General features: G+C 37.0%; 1 protein-coding gene across 2 annotated transcripts in view; it reads left to right on the plus strand.

Annotated features, from left to right (window-relative positions):
* The window catches only part of STAU2 (staufen double-stranded RNA binding protein 2), a 170,598-nt gene that overhangs the window by 102,298 nt on the left and 44,499 nt on the right, over positions 1 to 23,801 (plus strand). The window contains exon 13 of one of the 2 annotated variants that reach the window (XM_054284713.1): positions 6,697 to 6,810. The exons of the other annotated variant lie outside the window; for it this stretch is intronic. Coding sequence (XP_054140688.1) covers positions 6,697 to 6,810 — 114 coding nt within the window. The remainder of the gene's footprint in view (positions 1 to 6,696; positions 6,811 to 23,801) is intronic. 2 annotated transcript variants of the gene reach the window in all.

The raw sequence follows: 23,801 nt of genomic DNA on the forward strand, positions 1-23,801 counted from the left end.
ACAAAAAAATATGTATCTTATTTACAGAATAGAGGATAGCTAGGTAGTTTTCATTGTAAGTGTGACTTTTTTTTTAAATAGAAAGTCCCATCCCCTGATTTCAGTTTTCCTATCAGACAAACAGGTCTCTTTGCACCTCTCAGTGCCAGCCATTGTAAACAAAGTTGCTCACTTTGCATGTGCTGCTGTCTGTGTAAATACACATCTGGGTTGAGATTTAACAGATGGAAGGTGAGCAGTAAGGACCTTACTGCATTGGTTATCCTCTCTGCTATGATGGCAGCTGATTTTCTCTTTTGTGAAACCAAACATCACATCCAGAGGTCAGACAGAGCTGGGTCTCCCTTGCTTGACTGAGCATAATACATGGCTCAACCTTCCAGTTCTCATGAATCACTGAAACAGGAGCTTTGAATTCAGAGGAATAGCAGGGAAAAAAACCCTCTTCAAGTTTCTTCATCTCAGAATTGCTTTGCATTTAGCAGATATTTTATACATTGTCTTATGGAAACCGTACCAAATATTTTTTTCTCCTCTTATTTGTACTTTGCTGGTTTTTGTAGATGTCAAGTGTGTGCGTTACTGTAGCCAGGAGGGTGAAATACTGCCTCAGTAACCTGTGACAATGCCTTTAGTCTGCTTGTTGTTGCCTATTTATGGTGCAGTAATGGTTTATTTCATCATCTAAACCCTAGGACTGTATTTTAATGAAGATTTAAGGCTATGATACAGCTGCTATTCAAACTGTGTGAGAGAGGCATGTTGGAATAGCTCAAGATTTACTGCTGAACTGTCAGTCTTTAAGCTACCAAGTGTCTTTACCCTTTGGTGCAGTAGCTACGGAGGGAACTGTACCCACTGCTGTGAGGCAGACACGGCGATTAATGAACCTGAGGCGCGCTAATCAAACATGTGTTTTCTTGGCACAGTGATTGTGTTATATATCACATCCCAATGTACAGGCCTTTATCTTTCCTTAATGATCTAGCAAGGGGGCTTTTTTAAATGTGGGTGTTTTTCATGCTCTCCTTAGATTTGTTCCACAGGGGGTGGCCGTTAAAAACATCTGACGGGCATGCAGTTAGCCAGCACCCTGCTGAGATTAGTAAAATACTATATTTAGTAATAGCACTACATCAAGGAACTCCAGCATTGCAGGAAACAGTTTGATTCAATGCTTTTTTTCTGATTTTTTTAAAAGAAATTTTTTGTGTATGTCTTATTATTTCATCTGGGATAATTTTTTTCCCAACTTGGGCTTGGTTTTTATGTCTGTTATTCAACTTTTTAAAAATGATTTGTTTTGACTATGGGATTTCCCCCTCTTTTTTGGTTTTATTTTTACTAAAAAAATTAAAAAGTAATTGTTAAACAGGTAGTAAGAATGAAAAGTGGTATTTGGAATCTCTCTCGTACTGCTCTGTGTCTGAAGGAACTGATTAATATTTGTTAGGAAACCTCTATGGATAACACATAATACAAGGATTCATACTTTTAAGTATTACAAACTGTACAGTGAAAGCTCCTAAAATTGGCTTTGATAAAATGGTTGAAATGAGCAAGTATATTAAATTTATTTCTGTGCCCGAAGTATTTCTTCATCAATAAATAAGCATGAAAGAGACTTGGAGCTCAAAAAGGTTTGTTTCATTTTTTCTTTGATAGTTGACATGACTAACTGTAGATGAACAACATAAAGTGGAAGATAAAAGACCCATATGAAAAAGAAAGCTTTTCACCAGGATGCCCAAGGAAGTAAACTGTTTCATGAGACTCTTGTCCAAATCAAAATCACTATTTTAACAACTAATTTCTGAGCCTATTCTGGTTTTCTTGTTGCTGTAAATCCAAGCCTATGTAAAATCTTGGAAACTATTCTGTAAACTCAAGACTAAATTGGGTGCTCTCCCTTTAAGGATTAGATTTAAAGAAATACCATCCTTTGTTCTAACAAAATGGTCCAGGCTTGTCAATCCAGAAGATTTGTGCATTGCTGAACATAATGGCATTTTATTACCTAGTTTATTTCTGTCTAGCATTCTAAGACTCCTGCTGATGCTTTGACTCAAAGTAGTTTTCAGTTTGGAAACTTGAACTCCAGTGTCACAGATGACTTCTTTCTTTTGGTAATTTGTATTTTTTTTTAACTATTAAATGTTCAAGAAAGAAAATGTTTGTCCTGACAAAAGTTGTGTTTCAAACTGTGAACATCTAAGCAGCAGTGTGTGAAAAGGGTAGGCTTTATTTTTGCTCCCCTCAGACTCTTGTTAGCTAACTCATTTCTAAGAGTAGTTTGGGATATTATAGTCAAGCTTAATGATTAAGTAGTAGTACAGCAGGTCTCTCACCCTCCTCAGCTGTGATTCAGTAAACCACAGCCCTTGTCCATGCTAAAGGATAGATGTTCAAATTCAGACATGCATGCTGAAGGCTAGCAGACTGGGCTCTTCTTGAAGTTAGGAGCATTGTATTTGCAGAATCATTTCTGCAGTTTAACTATGGCCATTATCTGAAATTGCATATTGATCCAGTTTTTAAAGCAGCTTATTGCAAGATAAATCCTGAAATATTTTTGCAGTTTCCATGAGAACACTTGCAAGTAGGGAGGGGTATTATAGTAAAGGTAGACTGAAGAGACATCTTTATATAAATATGAGAGAAATGGGAAATTTCCTGCTTGTGAAGCAGCATTATGATAGAAGTACCCTAAAATGTAATTTCCTCTACAGTTTTATGCAGTGTAGTTTACTTTCTCCTGTATAAAATAATATATAAAATTAAGAATTCTGGCTATGCCATTCCGTATTCATTTGTAACACTGTAAACATTAATCTTATATCTTCCTTTACATGTAGCTATAAATGCCCATCAGAATATTTGCATCTCTTCAGTAATTTAAAATACTGAAAACAAGGGCCAAATTTCAGCATAAGTTGTCAAGTGGTTTCAGACCTTCACATAAATTTCTATATACACACTCCAATGAATGGTACCCATCCATACATACTCATACCATGCTGCTTGTTCCTTACTGAAGCAATCTGTAAAATGAATATACATTTGCATGTCATGTGAATATAGAACAAGAAAACATATATGTGTGAGTAAATCTGTGACATTGTGAAAAAATATACTTCTAGAATTTATTTCTGTATTTTGGTGTCTGGGATGCCCTTTGTGTTTTATGCAGTGAGGTTTTGTGCTGTGGAGTGCTGTGTTTGGGATTCTTGAGCTGGCCATACATGATTTATCTCAGGTGTATGTAGTTACCCAGGAGAAAAGCTGGCAGTGCTGTGTGCTTTTCCCAATAAATGAGCACTCTCATTTAGAATTATTGCCAGGATCTTGTTGTGCTGACACTGCTTTGTGCTGTGTGGACAAACCTTGGAGGAGAATTACATGTAAATCACTCATAATAGTCTGAGGCTGGAGTCTTGCATTTTACTCAGAAACTTGCACAACCCTTGCTAGAGATATCTATATTCTGGCCATTGTTTTCTAACCAGATTCTAATTATTTTCCATGAGATCTCTGCTTTTATGTTATCTAAATAAAACATTCTGAATATTAATGAGTGAAATTTCATTGCTGTTTAATCCTTAAATGCATTGAGCTAATCTATAAGTGTCCCTTAATTATAAAAAGTGAAGCCAGGAAATTAGGTCCTGGACACAGAGAGTAATTATTTTCATAACTCTTTTGTTTCTACCTCCACAATGTATGGAAAGAGAAAATGACCAATTGTGGTTAGGCCAGAGGCCTTTATGATGGCTTAGAGTCCCAGCACTGCCAGTCAGTCCAGTCCAGCTTGGATGAGTCATTTAAAGGCTGTCCATGAAGTGTCCTTGCCTGCCCAACAGAGGTCTGGTGAGATGGGCTGTAGTTAAGCACTCCTGACTCTTTAAGGCACAGAGGAACTTGGAAACTTATTATTTTTGTTGTCATTAATCTCAATAACGGCTTCATAATCACCATCAGAGCATTTGGCCAGCCTTCAGTCATCACTCCTTGATCACAGATACTGAGTCAGGTATTTGCTGTGCTCTGCCTTACAGGATATGATATTCTTGAAAGAGTGTTATAGATGTTCAGATTCTTCCCACACTAAGTAATAATAGCATGGACATAGAAACTGAAATATTTGCACCATGCTGCTGGCCAAAACCCAAGAAGTGTTTGCTGCTATTTGAGCTATTTGATAATTATTTGACTACTATTATTTCTCTCTGAGTGCCTTATTTGGACATTCTGCTCTAATAGGTAAATAAAAAAGCCCCAAATTTTGGCTTGTAGAGCAAACTTGAAGGGGAAAGGAATAATGTAGTTTAAGAATGTAGCAACTGGACTGATAAATAACAAAACAGGATTACTGGGAAATTGCACATACCCATGCCAAATGTAGAAGTCTGAATGTTTCTTCTGACTGCACAAATCTGTAGACTAGAGAGATTTGATGAAAGGACAAAGTCTTATTTGTTCCTATTTAAAGTCCAGTCTTTTGTGTTTTATATCACTATTCATATCATTAATATAGAAAGTGTTTATTTTGGTTTGGCTGAAGAGCTTCAACAGAGCAAGAGATAATTAGAAAACTGTTGTCTAAGAAATTCCAAAATAATGGCCTTGATACATTGAGATGAGGCCAAAAATGCATAATGAAATCCTTTTGGGAAAGTTAAGCCTATAGAGATACCAAAATTCTGAATTTATTGCCATTTCAGTGTGGGATTCTAAAGGGGATGTGAGTCAAATCTGCTATTGCAGATAGTAGTGTCATGAAATACTGACAGTTTTTTCCTCTGGCTATCTCCTGTTCTTTCAGCTTGTTAGTCATTCTTTATTCCAGTGGACACTAGTGAATTTTATACTCGTATTATTCTGACAAAAACTTAACTGACAAACATGCTGCACAGTTCAGAAAGGGCCATTTCCCCATTTCTAGATATATGCTTTTCTTGGTCACCAGATTTTGCCCCTTTTGTGATGTCCTGTTTGCAGCACAGGACCATCTTCTTGATCTTTGCTGCCCATTTCTCACATTGCATTCCCACAACACAAACTCAGCAGAAAATCTACTTTGCAACTAGTTGTGGAAGCTTGATAAGCCTTTGTCATAACAGTAGTCCCTGACATTTAAAGGACTTCAGTTTATATTTGTCAGCCAAATTTCATACCTTCATACCTCTTTCAATTAATCAGAGTTAAACCATTGTATATGTGAAGGGGCCTCTTGTGGTTTCTAAGTAAGTAGTATGGCTTTTCTGGCAGAGAGCCACAAGCAATTTAGTAGGCACATAATGTGGGGGTTGAGAGGAAGAGAGACAGGAATAATCCAGAAAGCTTTAAGAAGGGCTGAATGAAATCAGTATTTCTATACACAGTACAAGACTTTCACATTCCATATCTTACTTTTGGCCACAGCAAAACTGTTTTGGTGTGTTGTCAGTAAAGCAATTCTGAAACATAGCACCAACTTGGGTTTTCCTCTTATTCAACCAGTTTTGCACTGGTTTTGCTTCAGTTGAAGTATTCCCAATTTGCACCTGTGGCAGAGTTAGGCACAAGGGATTTAATACACAGTTTACAATTTTTATATTGTCACTAAACTGTTTCCACAGGAATAAACTTAATGTAGTTCCTAGTTGTCTTCAGAAATGGCAAGATTTATTTTGTAGCCTAAAAGTCAGGATGAGGCTTTAGCATGCACCTTTTGCCTGAGAGCCACAGAGCTGTAAATAGATACTAACATAAAAGGTCTGTCTCCAGCAGAGCTGATCTCTCTTTCCAATTCTGACAGGGGTCACATAGTCGATGTAAATTACCACCATAAACTAAATTCCACCTCTCCTGTAGAACAAAGTGCTTGATCTGCCTGTCCAGAAGTCAGGAGCTATGCAGAGAACTGTAATATTTCAACAGTTCAGCACGAGTGGCAACCTGTTCTTAATAATGAAACGCTAGCAACATTTAATTTCATTTTGTTTCACCATGTTAAAATCCGTCCTTTCTTTAGGGGATTTAAAAACCATCTGAAGGGAACCTGAAGACAAAGAGAATAATTCAAGTAGAAGCACCATCTTTCTCTGTATTTCATGCTAGTTCAGGTTCAACATACACATCTTGATGCCCACAGGGAATGAGTTACATTTAGAAAAGGATAGTCTAGACACCTCAAGAAGAATGCGAATTCTCCATTTTATCTGTTGCTTTGATTTAATTGATATATGTATCATAATAGTAATGTCAATAGTGTTAGTGGATTTTGCTAGAAATGAAATTCAAATAGGGAAAATTAAACTATTATTGGCAAATTTTTCGAGGTTGTAATGATTTACTTGGGTGTTTTATAACTAAGCTACAATATGCTGCTAAGAATGACATGTAGGCTGGAAACTTTAACTTGAAGCTAGATTCTTATATAGATATAACATCTTGAATTCAGTCTGAAAGATGTCAGAATCTGAAGAACTCAGCACTTCAAAAATTATGCAACAGGCATATCTTGGAAAATTGGGCCCCAGTTCAACATGTGACTATCTAGACTATTTTACACAGTCCTTTTTTGATATTAAAGATGAATTCAATGTAAATGTCTGGAATTCTTCTTACAAGCTTGTTGGAGAGGAACAGTATTGTAGCATGACTCCCTTGTGCAAACGTGGTGTTTAGCAGATTACGTATGTTATTCTGTTATAGGTACACTACAGTGATAGACAAAATGGCAAAGAGTGTTTGACCTGTTTGACACTGTCTCCTGTGCAGATGACTTTCCAAGGTATCGGGAGCTCCATTGAAGCCAGCCATGACCAGGTATCATACCTTCACCCCCACTCTTGTGATTTTATTAATATCTGGTAAGGCCAGACCGTCAGAGTTAGTAAATTTAAAATTTCGACACATCTTGTGCTTGTCATATGGCATGTTCTTGTCACAGGGATTTGCCTCTCTTGCCCTACTAAAATCCTGATTAGATCTAAAGAGTGAAATGAAAAGGAGACAAAACTATATTGCCTTTTACATATTTTTAAGATATATTAAGAAAGCCTGAAGAGCTTGCTTTGGTTTTAAAGTCAGATGTAAAGTTTCTGCAAAGGTTTTATTTGCTTTTATGTGTGTATCAGGTCTTGTCTACCCTATTTTTGTTAGAAGATTTTGAATAGTTGGAAAAGCAGAGAGATGAAGCTGTCATCTCTAGCCATCATCTGTCACAAGAAACTGGCATTTGAGAGGGGAAAGGCATTTTTAATCAGACTGTGTAAAACTTCCATTTTGTTTGGCTGTTGCTAAAACATTTTATTCAAGCTTCTGGCAAAAAGCCTGAAGAAAAAAAAAAGGCTCAATGTTAATCATTTATCACCCTGTTGCTTCAGATGGGAACTGAGGGGGACTTCCATTCTTCTTGTCTTGTCCTCCAGCACTCGTACGTATAAAAGCAAGACAAGACTTTGATACTCTGAAAGTATTAAAAGCAAAAAGGAAACAAGCGGAAGAAAACATTAAACCAAACCTTGCACCTTTCATATCTTCAGTAGATTAGAAAAATTACCATTTTTACTTGCCTTTGCAGATTATCTTTAAATGGTACTGTGTTCACATTTGCTGTACATTTTATCAGACTCCATGCAAGATTCTCTAAGAAAAAAAAAAAAAAGAAAGCTGCCTTAAGAATTAGCAGAATTAGTTACTTTGGGGGAAAAGTTTTGGACACCCTTAGCCATGTTTTTGTTTGGTGGGTTTTTTATTGAATGTTCCTTAGTTAGTTGTTAACATAAACTAAGCCCATTAGTTATTTACATGGTAACATGAGGATACTTCCTGCCTTAAGTGTTTGGTGTTTTACAGTAATGGAGAGCTGTGGTAAGTCAGACCATACTTTGACATTCAATTCTCATTTCATCCAGCAACTTGTTTATGCTGCTCTAAAGCTGCTCCATTTTTCTTTCAGTAAGGATAGGCTTTTAAAATATCGTTATAACACAAGTATGATATTTAGACATTTCAATGAAGTTAAGGTGGTCCCTGTCAGTTTGGTAACAACTACATTCTGGGCTACCAGCCAGCTTGGCCTTTGTCTTAGCATTTATTTAGGCTAGAGTATGATATGTAAACAGAAAAAAGACTCTGTAAGCAAAAAGCACATTTAAGCCATCTGAATAATTATATATTTAAGACCTCTAAATGAAAATGTTGTATTGAGCCTGAAAAGTCAAGCACCCAGAAATTAGGAAATTGCAGATTATGTGCAGTTTTAGTTTCATTGCAAATTGCTCCAAATGGGATATTCTTCTGAGAAGAAAAAAAATTCTGTAAAATCACAGATAAAGATTGTATCATAGCATATTCACAAATAGGTAGAATTAATTTTACTTGGGCCATTATGTAGCTGGAATTTCCTCATCTTGTTTCAATTTGAAGTTTAAAAACTGTTCATAATTGGTTTTCGTTACGTAATTTTCCACAGGGTTCTTAAAATGGAAAGATAAATGTTTTGTTATTGCATGATGGGGTGGTTGTTACTGAACCCACATCACTTGTGCAAAGATTTCATCTGAGCCAAGAGCAAAAGAAAATAACAATCTGAAAGCCAAATGCCAACCAGTGTCTCACAAAATAAATCCACTCACTGGACAGGATGCACACATTTCTGCTCACGCCTTTCCTAAGTGTCAAAGGAATCTCATTTTCTGGGTAAGAGGGGTGCTGTTGATGGGTTGTGTTTGATAAGGGGGTAGCATGACTAGATTAAAGGATCATTTTCCATCACCTGAATAAAAAGAGAAAAATTAATCATTAGCAAGTCAAGGCACTGGAATTAATAAGTTAATGACAAAATTAGGGATATTAATGGACTAACTAAAAGAAAAATTCCCTTGTCTCTGTTGTTCTTATGTGCTTGGTATGTTTTTCCTTGATTCCTACAATTTTACTCACAGTAGGTTGATTTGATATTTATTATTCTTTTAAAAATAGGAGACAGAAATGGTGCACCTTTGTCAAACTGAACTTCATTTTAAAGTGTCAAATTAAATAAGTGCAAGATAACTGCATGCTATAAACCTTGAATTTTAGAAATTCTTCTTTAACTTTTGTAATCTGTTACTTTTAGATCATGTCTGTAATATTTTATGGCTATTAGGATAGGCTGATACCTTGGAAGGCTGTGATTTCAGTGGAGGGATGGTGATTTCTGCCTCAGTAGGGAGGCCTGGCATGGTTTGACATCAGGAACTGTTGGCTTCTGTGCTTATGAAGATAATTTTTCTCATGTTCATTTAAAAATATTGAATCTATAATTTCTAGAGGTTTTTTATGGAACACTTTAAGAATGAGACTGGAATATTTTGGTGGAAAAGGGCTGAAAAGTGATGTTTGAGAGTATCTAACAAAAAAGCTATATACAGATTTGTGACTATATTGTGGGAGGAGAACTACAATAGTGTGGTACGTGGCAGCTGATAAAAAAAAATAGAAATGAAAAGGAAAAAAAAGGAAAACTATGTTGCTAATGGCATCTCCATCACTGTAGAATACCTTATAGATTGGACTTGTCTTTTGTAATGTGTCTCCCTACTCGTATCCAGTGGGAGATTTGTTACCCAGCAGATACCAAAGTAGTTACAATCCTACATAAGTACATTATCTGGCTGTTTCAAATATGTCAAGACTTGACACTGCAGTTTTTCAAGTCTCTTGCTCTTTTCCTGTACTCTGTAGGGAGTTTTCATTCTTTAGATTGGTCTAGCTCGTGATTTTAATGAGTTCAAATATTTTCCCCGCATACTTCATCTGAGCAATTTCAGATTAATATAAACATATCGTACTGGTACACTAATTAGTGTGTATTTCGAATGTCTGATTGACAAGGCATATCTCATTTGGTCATGAAGCAGTATTGTGGAAGCAATTGCTGATCTTTCACTTTTCTTTTGACAAAAAGAAAAAATGGAAAACATTCCTAAAGCACCACTGCAGTCTATCCTGCCACATGTTTTGCTAGGTTTTGCATTCAGGTATGCCAACCTCTTTTATAAAAATTCAATGGGGTTCATTTTTTTTTTCCCTGAATGATTTCTTTCTATTTTTTATGTTTCCTGTTACCTGACTATAACTCTAAAATTCTCTTTCCTTAACAGCAACTCTTTGGAGGTTTTTTTTTTTTTTCCAGTAAAAATTAGTTACAAGTAGCTATTAGTTAAAATGGTCACCACTTTCTATTGATTTTCTCAATAAAAGCTGAGTTTTTCCTTAATGGTAGTGAAGCCTGGCATTTTTTACATTGCTGTGGGAGTGGTGACAGCCTATTCTCAGGGCTTATGATGGACTTCGGGCATATATTGTAAAGCTGGGGAATGAACTGAAAGTTAAAGTAACAGAAAGGAAGTCCAGATAGTTTTTTATTTGTATCACTGAGAAAATTCAAGATATGAAAAGTAGGAGACAGAAAAGGGAAAAATTCATAGATAGGAGGTTATGTAATCAAAAAATAGTTGGAATGAAGCAGAAAACTAAGAAAGTGCAGGGAAATGGAGCAGTGAATGTCTGAAGGCCACAGAAGAGTGATAGAGAAAGTTAGAGCTAAGCAGAAGGGGTGATCAAAAACCCCACCAAAAAAAAGACATTCACACTGCTACATCTCAAAGTACTAAAGCCTGAATTTCTTGTTACTGCTACAAATAAATATCTTCCAGTTTTAGGGAACTGTGACACATGAAGAGTTCTTTGAATTCTTGAGTGCAGGCACACTAAGAACTGTAAGTTAGAAGTTGTAATGCTAGCAATTGTAGGAAATGGAGATTTATGTTTTCCCTGAAGGACTCTAGTCAATACCTTAAAGTTGTTATAGATGCACTCAACAAATGTCGCTGGATTCACTATAATGGCAGCTAGGTAAAATTTTATGCCCTATGTCAAGCAAGACAGCCTGTGACATATTCTCAATCTTAGAAGTGACTTCTGCTATGAACAAGCCAATGTCAAACTCAGCTTCCATGTTTGCATGTATCTTTTAGGAACTTGCAATGTTACCATCTTTAGTGGCTTTATAATAATTGTTTTTCTGGATGTTACTGCTCTGAGTGACTGAGTACTTTGGGGCATCACACTCCTGTCATAGCTGTGAAAGAGTAAACATCTTGGGTGCATTCATAAGGCTTACTGAACAGCAGGCAAATTGAAAGTATGAACATTCTTTTTAAAATGAAATGATTTAAAAGTCAGTGCTAGTGATGAGAAAGAACATCTTGGGCCCATTTTGAGATTCAGCATGCTTGCCTGTACTCTGCCTGAACAAGCAAATTTTTAACTCCAAGTAACTTAATGTTCATTGAGGAGTGACCAGGTCTCTACTTGAATTTCAGGAGGCAGATCAAAGAGCAATCCATTGTCTTAAAGTCTCATTGCTTTAATACTTTTTGATCATTTTGGAGTTTTTAACCAAATGCATGTTTTTTGGAGCTGGCAATACTGTCAATCTGTTTATTACTGAGTTCAGCTTTTTACTTCATCTAATTGTACTGTTAAAGTGATATCAATGAACATTTTATGCCTTTATTTTTATTCCTTGCTTTCTTAATGTTATCCATTCTATTTATGTTGTATATTAGATTGTAGTTTTAGAACTCTTCTGCACTTTGCAATGCATAGAACAGAATACTTTTATTTTGCAGGAAGATACCTAATGTTTAATGTTATATTTAGTCTTCCACTAATAGCACTTTTATTTTCAATTATAAAAATAGCTGGAAAGAGAATGAGCAGGGGCAGAAATTGTAGAAGTGGGAGAGCTACTGATAAGATAGAATTTATCAGAGAGCCCAACATGGAGAGGATGTACTGAAAGGAAGATGCCACACTCAGCAGTTTCAGAAATCACTGATGGAAAGTTTGGCAGACAACAGTGGTAAGCAAACTGAAATGTGCTCTGTATCAAACCATCTTTGCTGGCCTGCAAACAGGCATTTCTCAACAGGGTTAACAGAGATTGGGATGCCCAGATGTGAGCAGCACCTGGTGGCATTTGAACACAGGAAGGGCAGAAATAGTTCTCAAGGAGCAACAGAGAGGGGTGACAGGCTCAAGGGTGCTTGGAGCATTAAGTTTTGAAAAGAAGCTCCACATCTCTGTTCTGGTCTCAGAATTGCTTGTAGAGCATGCTCAGGAAGCAGCATCTAGGGAATTTACAAAAGCCAAAATAACTAAAGGTGTAGTCACTGAGTATGTGAAGGATAAGAATTTGTCCAGTGCTGTAGCCAGAAAAGATAAATGGGGTTGTGTTTTTTGTTAAGATACCTTTCCAGGTCAGAAAATCAGATGATTTACTGGACACTACATTAATTTTTTTTGTAACAAGAAGTTAGTATTTTCTAGATGTTGAGATTTACTTCACAATGGATTTTTATGTACTGGACATGGTCAAAAAATTTTAAAATGTCAAGGTTTTCTTTAGAAAAATGGATGTATCCTTTTTTTGTCTTTTTCCCTTAAGTGATGTTATATGCTTCATTTATCACCTCATTTTTACTTTACTTACTGTAAATGCATTTATCATTTCTTCAGGGTGCCTTCTTCAATAAAATGATACAACTTCAGTTTTAATAAGCAAAAATTTTCTAGCAGTTTTCCCAAAGTTTGGCAATTCCATTACAGCATCAGGACTTCCACCTAATCTTTTGAAAACATGTCACACAAGTAGATCTCCTTCTCCTTCAAGGAGGGGGTATCAGCATGACCACAGCTGAGTGCCCAATGCTCCAAAAGAGCCAGCTCATGTAGGAAAGAAATTTTAAGTACTTTTGATACATAGCACCACATTTTGCTTTTCTTCTGTTCAGTCTGCTAGGTTGCTGCTGCAGTAAGGAGCCATCCCATCAGGTTTTAGTTAGGCTCACTGGACTGTTGTCTGCTATTTGATATTTTTCCTCATCTGTTGTGCTCCCCACGACTGTGTGTGGAAGTACTGGTACATTCTCTCCGTATTCTTCATCTTCTGTTTTGCATTATGTCAGTCTGCATGTACGTGACAGAACATTTGCTTTTCCCTGGCAGCTGCTAAAGTTTTCCTTGATGAGCCCAAGATCAAATGCTTGTATTTGTTCAGGAAGTGTAATCTTTAATTTTCAAAAAGTGGGTTACTAATTAACTGCTGAATGGGAAAAAAATGCAAACCAAGGCAAGCCTATTTCCTTGCCAGACTCTTTCAGTCCTCTCATTCAGGGCTTCCTGAGTGGATTCCCAATGTGACTGCTTCTTGCTGAAGATGCATAATAGGATTTTTCAGTGCTCTGTGTATGCTTGTTTGTTTACACAGCAATGTCAGCAGGGTATGAAATGCTTCTGTTGCAGTCTCTGCCTATCTTAAATGCTTGGCATATAACTCATAACTAATGACAAACAAAGACCATGTATATTTTTGGGACTGTCTTCATCTGTTGGGAAAAGAGAAAAAAACGCCAGAATATCCTCCTGACTGCTGTTGGTGAGGTTTCGCAAGAGTGGTGAGGTTTCACAGGATCACACAATGGTTGAGGTGGAAAGGGACCGCTGGAAATCACCTGGTCCAAGGCCTCTGCTCAAGCAAGGCCACCTAGAACAGGCTGCCCAGGCCATGTTGAGGCAGCTTTTGAGCATCTTCAAGGTGAGACACTGCCTTGGTTGTTCTTTCCCATTTACTTCATCTCCAGTCCTGGCTGCTTCCTAAACTGCTGAGCTAGGTGCAAGCAAGCTCATTGAGTTGGGCTGATCCACTGGGCCTTAGATAAATGCCAGTGCTGAAACAAGGGAGACATCAGGACTGCCCACTAAAGAGGAGAGGAGAGGGAGCCATCTCTTTCCACAGAAGCAAGCTGTTGGCTCAGCTTACTCACCTTGTAAAATGATGTTTAAAGGGAATGAGCCAAAAATTAACTGTACAGAGAAGTTAATTTCTTGTAGAAATGTGTGTCTTTAGTACCCTTAAAGCTGTTCACTGTGCAGTAGCATGACTTGGCCCAAATAGGAGATCAGGAATGGCACGTGGAGGGAGGGAGTGCAGGGCTGTAGCAGCCCTGACCTGCAGAAGTTTAGTTGTTTTGGAACTGCACCCTTAGTACTTACTTGCATTAAAATACCTTAGCAAGCTTTCAGTGCAGTGTAACATGTGGAAGAGGCAAGAAAGGCATTAACAACATACAACGAGCCAACCTTCCATGGACCACAGGCCAGCTGTTCACTATCTTAAGTTTGCAATCTGTTTCTGGTTTGGTTGTTTTGCTGTTACTTTAGGCTCAGTTGGACAATGGTGGAATGTGAAAATCTTGAATTTTCTTGCTGCTGTGTCTGTTAGGAAAGGGAAGAAGCTTAAAAGGGAAAGGTATTGGGAGAAGTTTGGAAAAGCTAAAAATGTCAGTTTACTGCCTTGTCACGCTTCAGCAGGAGATTCAGCCCACTTGTATTATCAAGAAATCTAACAGATTTTTCCCTGTCAGGGAAAAGCATGGGGAAGACAACAGAGGTAGGTTCTTCTCCTACTCAACAGCTAAAAATGGATAGGCATACACCTACTGGACAAAAGATAGTAACAGAGATAGAGGCAAAAATCAAGTGGGAGGAGACCCACCCCCAAGTAGCTTGTCTTGCAGTTGGGATTGAGAAAGCTCTAGATTTTTTCATTTAAACCCCTGACAGGCAGCATTTTAATTTTAATCGTTTTGTCCATTTTAATTTCTAGGACTGGTAAAACCTTTCAAAGTTATGAATTAAAACTAACACTCAGTCAAAGCCCAGCTTTTGTAGGCACCTCTAGTTTATACAAAGAAAGACATTAGCAATATATACACTGAACTTTGTTGCCCACCCAGTGCTAGCTGGAGTTGTTCTGTGGCATTTTCCACACACTACTCAAAGTAGTGCTATGTCTGTTTGGTGATTTGTGTTTAGTCACTTGTCATTCAGTGAAGTTGCTTAACACTCTAATTATATAATTGGCATTTCAAGTTACATTTCCTTAACCATTCTACAAGACAAAATAATGATTTGCACATGTGGCATCTGAGGAACTGTGCTTTTGCCAAAATTCTGTTTGCCACCTAATTTTTCCACTTCTCTTGAAATAATATCCCACGGCTGGCATTATGCATGCATCTAGCACAAATGAAATTTCATCGTATTTGGTTTGCACAATGGTCATACAACCCCTTGATCTACACAGTGCAAGCAGAAACTAAATTTGACAACCTACATCCCTTCATTTCAAGGATTCATTTCAAGAAGCCAGCATCTTGTAATAAATGCTCTGACAATAGACTTAAGGGGAAATAAATGAGGTCAGGACTCATAAGTAATTAGTAATTAGTAACAGGTAATTTTGGAAGTGTGAGCACGAGAAAGTTCTGGAGCAATGTTGATTGAGGAGCACTATGATTAAACTCAGTTCTTAGACATCAGTGCTTTCTTCCTTGAAGGCTTTTTAAAATACCTCATCAAGAAAGAGCTAAAGACTTACCCTGGCTTGATGACTAATGGTTTACCTGAGAAAATTGCTTCACTTCTCTTTTTTACGTGCTTGTCATTGATGCCCTGATGGAAAGTGTCAGACATCTGAAGGGAAAAGGTGTTTATGCTCTTTCCTGTAGCTCATTTAACCTAAAATCCAAGTCTCTCTATCTGCTTCCAAAGTCATTACCGGTACAGGTTTTTTGTAGTCACACTGGGTTTCTACGATCATTGAGTCAGAACATCCCACTGTTTGAGACAGGAAGGAGTCACCAACCGACCTCTTCAAAACATCAAATGTTCGATGTCCTCACTTGGTACAGGAGTTTCTGTGTCCCCAGAAGCTCTGTATGTACTTGTGCCCTCCATTTCATAGCCCTTACAGACTGCCTTTGTTCCAATGCTAATGCTTCATTCCAGCAAGATCCTTCACATATGCTAAATGTAAGAGTGCTTCCAAGTAATTCGCTCTCTCAAGGATCCAGGACTTGAGATAATAAACACTAGAATGGAGGTATCAAGCAAAACCAAAGCAGTGAACTCTTAAGTTAAACTTTAAATTTTATCAATATTTCTTCATATTCATTCTTTTCTCTTTCCCATCATAAGAGAGACTGTGAGACCTAGTTTTCCACAGATCCTTAGGGCTGTACAAATAATTGATTTTACAGTCCAAAATCTCCTCTCTCATCCTTTATCCCCTCAAAAAAACCCCACCAGTTCAGATTGGTCCAAAATAAAGAAAAAAATGCTTCTAGCCAAAAAAAATAATTAATTTTGTACTTGGGCATTTGTAGTGAAACTAAGAAAATGGCTGAGATTTACAAAACTGGTGGGAAAGATGATGAACTATTTTACCAGTAAGCTCAGGGGTTCACACTCTCACGCAAGATGCAGAAGATGTAAGTTTTGTTCTGTCCTTGTCCCCACAGGACCATGAATCCTCTTTAGGAACCCTTCTTATGCAACAGAGAGTCACAACTGGGCAGTCCCAGGAGCACAAAGTGGTAACCACAGAACAGTCCTGTTTTTGACTCAATGAACAATTTGCTCAATAGAGCTGCATGAGCAGAAAAGTTTGGTGGAATTCTTATTTGATATTAACTCCTTTGATCTAAATAATGAAAAGAAGAGTTCTTATCCTTCTGGGAGTTAAAGATACTCAAGCTATGATTTTCACAGTCTAGTATTGACCATCAAGTCAATGGTCTTGATGGTCTTGATAGTCTTGATGGTCAATACTTCTTCCCCTTCAGTTTTCACCACAAGTGGACAAAGCTAAAGAAACTGTAGCAGGTAACTTCTAATTTCTAAAGGTATTTACAGTTCACAATGCAGAATATCCATCCTGAGTCTGGGAGCAGATTTGGCCAAAGCAAAACTGCTCCTTCCAATGTATTCCAATGTTTCCTGGAGGAATATGCTTGCTCTGCTCCGCAGCCAGCCCCATCCCTGCCCCGGGGAGGTATCCAGCTGGTGGCGGCATTGCTCAAACCTCCAGCCTTGTGCCCTTCTGGGTGGGAGTTGCCACATGGACCCAGAGCTGACACTGCCAGCTCAGGCTACAAAGGCAATTTAAGGCAGTAGGAGAAGTTCAGATGAAGTCACTGTGCTCCCCAGCAGTACCTGGAAAGTCTTTGTCTTCCCCCCTTGTGTATTTCTTCTAAGCATTACCTGCTGACAAAACAAGATCTTTCTTTCCTCAACATTCAGCTCTTCAGCTGTCTGTAAAAGAGCTTTACATTTGTTTCAGGATATTTAAAACTTGGTTGCATGGCATGGATTCATAAAGGGCATTTTGGCAGCTGCTGTTGCTGAATCTCTTGTATCGGCTGTAGATAAAGCAAGGCAAGTGCCAAAGCCTCAAGTCTCTTATGCTGATAGCAGTGGAGCTCTGAGCAGTCCCTGTACCTACCATGTCTCAGCCACTTAGATAAAAATAACACCTTTTGCTGATACTGCTTACAAGGCTTATCCCAGTAATGGAAAGATTTTAGATGGTTTGTGAGGCCACAGAATGCCTGTTTAGACATTTCTTCGAAATATTGGGCTGTTCAGCAAGTCAGTCTTATTTCATACTCTGTCCTAAATATTTTCTGCTTCAACATTGTTTTGAATAATTGGGGTAGTTCTTTCTGGCACAGCATGCTGAATGAAATTATGAATTGAGGAGATTTTTATGTTGTTGTGTTTGATTCAATACTCCATTGTCATTTATGTGAGGTGATATAATAATACACTACCAGTCATTGAGTGGGGAGCTGGGCATACATGAACCTTTGTGCCTGTGAGTGGGGCTTCCCAGGGTGCCTCAGTTCATCAGTGCAGATAATAGTGCAGAACCTGGAGCTTGATTCTGGAATGCCACAAAACAGGATCATTCTTCCTAATTAAATAAAAAATAAAGGCTCAATGTATAGAACTTTTTATGGGCATCCTGTGTCTGTCCATGCTTGTGAAAAAAATAATAGGGAAAAAAAAAAGGGCAAAGGAATGTTTGCCATAATTTTATAAGCTGCAAAATAATGAAGCAAGAAGATGTGAGTTTGAGAGGGAGTTAAGGACATTAAAAGGAGGCATCAAACATTGGCTTGATCCAGAAGTGCTTAAAATCCCATTTGCCCTTACAGAATGAAAATACTAGTGAGGAAGTCTGACATGCTGGCAAAGGCACAATTTAGACATGTCAAACTACTTTAAGATAATTTGAAAGTTTCTTGGCCCTCATTTAAATAAACTGGATCTTGAGTTTTTTGGAACTCTCCTGATAAGTAACACTTAAAACCCTTTTGATCAAATACCCTTTCTCAGGCAATTACATGTTCTTAATTTAGAGGCCAGTTCAAAAGATTGCTTGTTACCTTCATTTAACAAAGGTTCAAGTGCTGCAGTTTTCTGATCCTTTTAAAAAAGGCAAACAGGGAGAGTTTGCACAATAAAAGTTCTTTTTTATTCTCAAATTAATTATTTTGAAATATCTCACAGATTACATCAGTTTCTTCCTTGCATTCATGTTGCAAGATGGCGAGTATTGTATATTGTTAGTGATGCATTAAATTAGTTGTTTACATTATAAAATCTAAACATATTAGAATCTTTTGTGTTTGTCTTCAAAGATTCCTATTCTAATAAAGCTTTCTGAAACAAGTAAGGTTGTCTTTTTTGTTTAGTTTATGCATCAGTGGAGAACCTAAAGATTTGTAGCCTCTAGCCATCCCCGTCTGTGTTTAGTAGAGTGTAAGGAAATTGTGTTTTGGAAAATATATATTATCTTTTCATATAAAAGGGAAAGTTATGCTTTAAATAAATTATTTTTCATTTAGAAAAGGTAACACCTGAGACAAATGTAAATGGAAAGAGTCGAAGTTTGTACTCTTCTCTCAAAAAATTTCTTTGCTGCAACTTTTAATCAGAATAAAAGATGTATATAGTCCTGAAAAATAAAGATCTTGGCTGAATCCTCCCTATTTTTGATGGCTTTGTTCACTCTTTGGGTCAAAGTGTTTCTGAGTGTTAAGTGATACAAGACCAACATTCGGAAAAGAACAGTATTTAGGATTTTAAAGAAACTTTGCTGTTTGGACAGAGTTTTGCTCTATGACAAATGCTTTAACAGCGTTGTAATGAAATATGAAAAAGAAAATCAAAAGCTGGTAGCTTTAATATGGCTGGAGCTGCTTGATGAAAGCAATTTTCACTTTTGAGGGAAGTTCATGACTGAAGTTTTAGAAGCAAAGCAACTTCTCAGAGAGTCAGCAGAGCAGCATGGCAGTGGGTGTCCACACTTACCCCTTAAAACAATCCTTTTCAGTGCAATATGTCTTAGTTCTTCATCTAGAGAAATGACTGCTCTAAGATATATATATATACACACTTATATATACACACTTTGACTTTTTAGGTCATACTGGTCATACTACATCTGCCTTATGAATCTGTGTTTTAATATGTTTAGACATACATCTTCCTATCCTAACAGTGTTGGCAAGTCATGAGTAAACAGCAGGATTTTATTTACCTGTCAAAGCCCCAAATAACTTGCATTAAGCCAATGACCAAATAAAATGTCACAGTTATACTTGATAGCATCTGGAGGGAAAAGCAGCAAGCTAAGTGTTAACTTCAGAATCAGATTATTTTCTGTGTACAAGATATGCCTTTTAGAATAACATGCCAAGAGCTCTTCATATCTCAATAGCCTCCAGAACATACAGCAATATAACAAGCACTGGGTTATAGTAAAACTTGGGAAATGTGACAAAATAAGCAGTGCAGTAAAGAGAACTGTACTGAAACCAGTTGAAAAAACAGGAAGGATAGAACTTGATAAAATTATGGAAAATCTTAAGGAACATCTAGTTTCAGATCATGACAGTGAGAAAAGTGATAAGGAGTAAACTGTTCTTTTTCAATAAGCTTTCAACTTTGGATGAAAAAGCAGAGTGATTGAAAGGTGCCAGACCCTTTTGATTTAATATAACAATAGCTTATTAAAGTGATGTGTAAAATTATAAAAAAGATAATATATTATTTGCCTGAAAGATTTACTTTTAATGAAAGGAAGCATGAGAAGGTATGAAACAGTCTGAAATAACAGCCTGCCAGAAATTGTTTCAAAGGTTATCATCACTTGCTTAGTTATTCAGGCAAGATGTGTTCCCTCAGCTGCCTAAGGACAGTGCTGTGTGTAACAATGTAGTAGCACTCATCTGAGCAGTTTTAATAAAGTTAGAGGTTAATCATGAGACTTTAAAAATAATACAGACTATGAAACAAAGTCTCAACTACAAATCAAGGCCTAGTGAGAAAAATTAAAAGTCTGTTTCAAGTATACTGTCTACTTCTGGACTTCTGATTCAATATACTTTATGCTACAGTATTTATTTTAAAAAGCACAGACAACTTTTAAAACACTAGTTCTTTAAGAAATTCTGCCTAAATGTCCTGATCCTGTAAACATTTCTGTACTCATGTAGGTCTACATATGAGGTGTTCCATTAGGTTACCACGTGATTGGTGGTGTGCAAGGTACAGAGTCTAAAATGCAAGTTCAGCCTGTGCAAGGTACAGAGTCTAAAATGCAAGTTCAGCTGGTGTGAGTGGAGGTTGATCTGAGGTGAAATATTAAATGCAGCTCTATGGTCTGGGGTTAGGATCTCATCTTTGTTTTGGCTGGGCTCTTTTCTAAGTGCTTGAGACTAAACCACCACATCCCTGAACACAGTCATGTTAAGAGCTGATGCTCCTATAGTTATTTTTTTTAAAGCCCAGGGCGCGTGAAAGCTGCAGTCTCCAGCTATCTCATGATTTTTATAGTAGAATGAGTAATTTGTATTTTGAACTCCCTTTTGCTCTTTCTATTTTTTTTTTTTTTTACAAAACATTGTAGCTGCCACTTGCATGCCCATTGCTTCCAGCTGGACAAAAGTGACTGAAGTGGAAAATTTTGTTCACAGTTGTAAAAAATGAAGTGATGAGAAGCATAGAAAAGTAAAGGCTCATTGTTGAAATCACAGGAATTCATGCTCCTTGTCCTGAGAAGAGATATGTGGCTGGGCTGTATCTTGAAGAGCAGTGTCTTTTTTTGAATAATGCCTCTTACTTCCCTCCTAAACCTCCCTCCTAAAACCTTGCTCCAGATCACAAATCATTCACAACTGAGAGAGCAGCAGCCCAGAGTATCAAAGACTGGTATTTGACTGATGGTTTGATCATGAGTGCAGTTTTTAGGGAGATGGTCTTTATCAGATGGAAGAGCATTCTAGGTTGTATGTTATGAACTTCTGCGTTTGCAGTCATGTTCTCCATTTCAAGTAGAAATTGGGAGATAAACAAGCCAAGTTACTAGCTAAAAGTGGCATAACCAGGTGCCATGCTTTGGTTTCTGTTATATTACGAAGTTAGAATGTTTTTTCAGGTTGTGAATTGGACAGTGTGAGTAAGTGGTGCAGTGTCTCTGGAATCTTGCTAAAGACAGTGTTTCGGAGTGTGCATCTCAAGTTTCTATTCCACTCCTTGTCTGGCAAAAGAAAGAAAAATCTCGGTATCACTCTTACTCCTCTCTACTTTGGGGAGAAGTTGTGCACCTTTCTTCTAATCTCATCTTCCTCTACCTTTTACAAGACCTTGGTTTTATCTTTGATACTCTTAAGACATCTCCCAGCAAATCTCTCTTGTTGTAGGTATTGCAGGTCCACTGTCAGGTTCCCTCTGCCTTGTCTTGTAAGCAGAATAACTTAAGCTTCTTTAGTCTTCCAATACAGGCAAGATTTTACATCCTTATCTTTTTTTTCCAGAAAATGTCCGATCTTTCAATATGCCTCTTAAACTTCAGAGCTTAGAGCTAAATGTGATCAAGTTCTAGTATATCAATGCTATCTCTACTGGTAATAACACTTTTCTGTTTCTTGATATCATTCTGACCATGTGCCTAAACATTTGCTGCTGTAGCCTTTTCCTTACTTTTGATATAAATTTTTTGATGTTGTCTTTTCTGGAATAAATGATCTGCATCTGAATGAGATGGAAGTTGCATCATTGTGGATTACCCATTGAAAGTTGCATTTGACAATGTTTATGTGCCAATGTTAGGGGTTTAGTCCCTTTTTATCAATTCTTACTCTGTGCTTGGGAGAAAGCAGAGAATAGAGAAAGAATGCCTTATCTGTGTTGAAAGTAGATCTTAATAAATGAAAAATAAGAGTCAATTTCCCCTAAATTTGATTATTTCTTGAATTCCATTCCTTAAGTACTGAAAGTAAAGTTCAAAATGTTAACATGGCGATATGATTAGGATGCTTTTGATGAATGTAGTTTGTATAAGGCTGGGCTCCCATTCAGAATCAATCAATCAGTGCCCAGTAAGTTTTCTAAGTAAATGTTGTTAAAAGCTGCATTTACAGAGAATGTATTTGTGTTCTCTAAATAATCATCTGGCATACTCTTTGCATAATATCCTTATGTAGTGTCAAAAATACAGAGAAAAGACATCTTAAAAAATGCAAATTTTCCTACAAATTTGCAGGAAGCAGCATCCATCTGAGCAGTGATGTTGAAACCAACTTATTAATCCAGTCCTATGTCAAAATACTTATACAGTGTTGTATAAGTATTTTGAATGTAATAAAATTATGAGTGTGATTAGAACAGAGTTCTTCCAAATTGCCCCAGAGCTAAAAAAAAAAAAAATAATATATTGAGTTGCTGTCTGTCTACATAGAAAGTAATGTCTATATTTTATATTCATTCTGACAGAAATCGCAAAAATGTCTATGTCATTACAAAGCACTTGTGTGAGTAGTTAAAATTAATTCACAGGAGTAACTTGTATGTAAAATCACTCGCTTACATAGCATTTTCAAGACCTGGCCCAGACCATAATTTTCTATCAACGTACTTCAAATACCTTGTCACTGTGGTGCTTCCAGTATGAAGTATACATCAGATGCAGAATCAAATTATATTTCACGTTTGAAATACATTTTAAATATTTTCCTTTGCTATAAATTTCTCCAGTACAATGTTTTTTCTGCTGAAATCTGAGAAGATCTCTTTAATTGTGTAGTGTTGTGTTTCAGTAATTCAAGTCATGGTGCAGGTGGTACATGCAGTTTACTGATGTTAGAGATAGTATTTAAACAACTCCATGCTCAGAGGTAGTATATCAAAAGTTTTTAAATTGAGGGTGACAGAAACTGGTGCTGCACTTTCATGTTATCCAACAATGTGGAAGAATTTTGACATATGGCTGGAATGATCAAACTACACCAGTTTTACTGTCTAACTTCATTTGACGTGCATTTCAAAGATATTTCAAAATTATTAAGTTGTATACAGTCTTACAGTTGGAAAGTTTACCTTCCTTATGGAACATTTTAATAAAGTCTGATACAAGGGAGTTATGATCTCAAAACATTACATAAAGCTGATATATTTTTTTGTAAATCTTCTTTTATGTTTAATTTTCAAGTCATGTAGAAGCTGTAGTTTCTACAGGAGCTGTTACTATAAAAGTGAAGGATGCTGCTACTAACCAGCCCACATTATTTTGCAAGCACACTTCTTCCATTGATAGAGGAAGAGACTGGCCTAGGAATACAGAAAATTGCTTTAGCTCATCAGCATTTTGTAGACATGTAATAGGTAAAATTAGAAAACAAAAGTAGGGTTAGGAAGCCTAGAGCAGTTTGGTGATACATTAGAACTTATATGAACTGTGCAAGCTTAAGATGAGTTGTAGAATATTTACTGGTTTGTTGCTTTTTGATAGAAAAGCCAACCGAAGTTTCCTTAAATCTCTTTGTTGTTTTGCTTAATACTGATGTGACTCAAGG

The sequence above is a fragment of the Melozone crissalis genome, unplaced genomic scaffold, assembly GCF_028551555.1.
Source record: "Melozone crissalis strain CALT ecotype California unplaced genomic scaffold, PUWL_Pcris_2 ptg000042l_1, whole genome shotgun sequence".
Classification (NCBI taxonomy): Eukaryota; Metazoa; Chordata; class Aves; order Passeriformes; family Passerellidae; genus Melozone; species Melozone crissalis.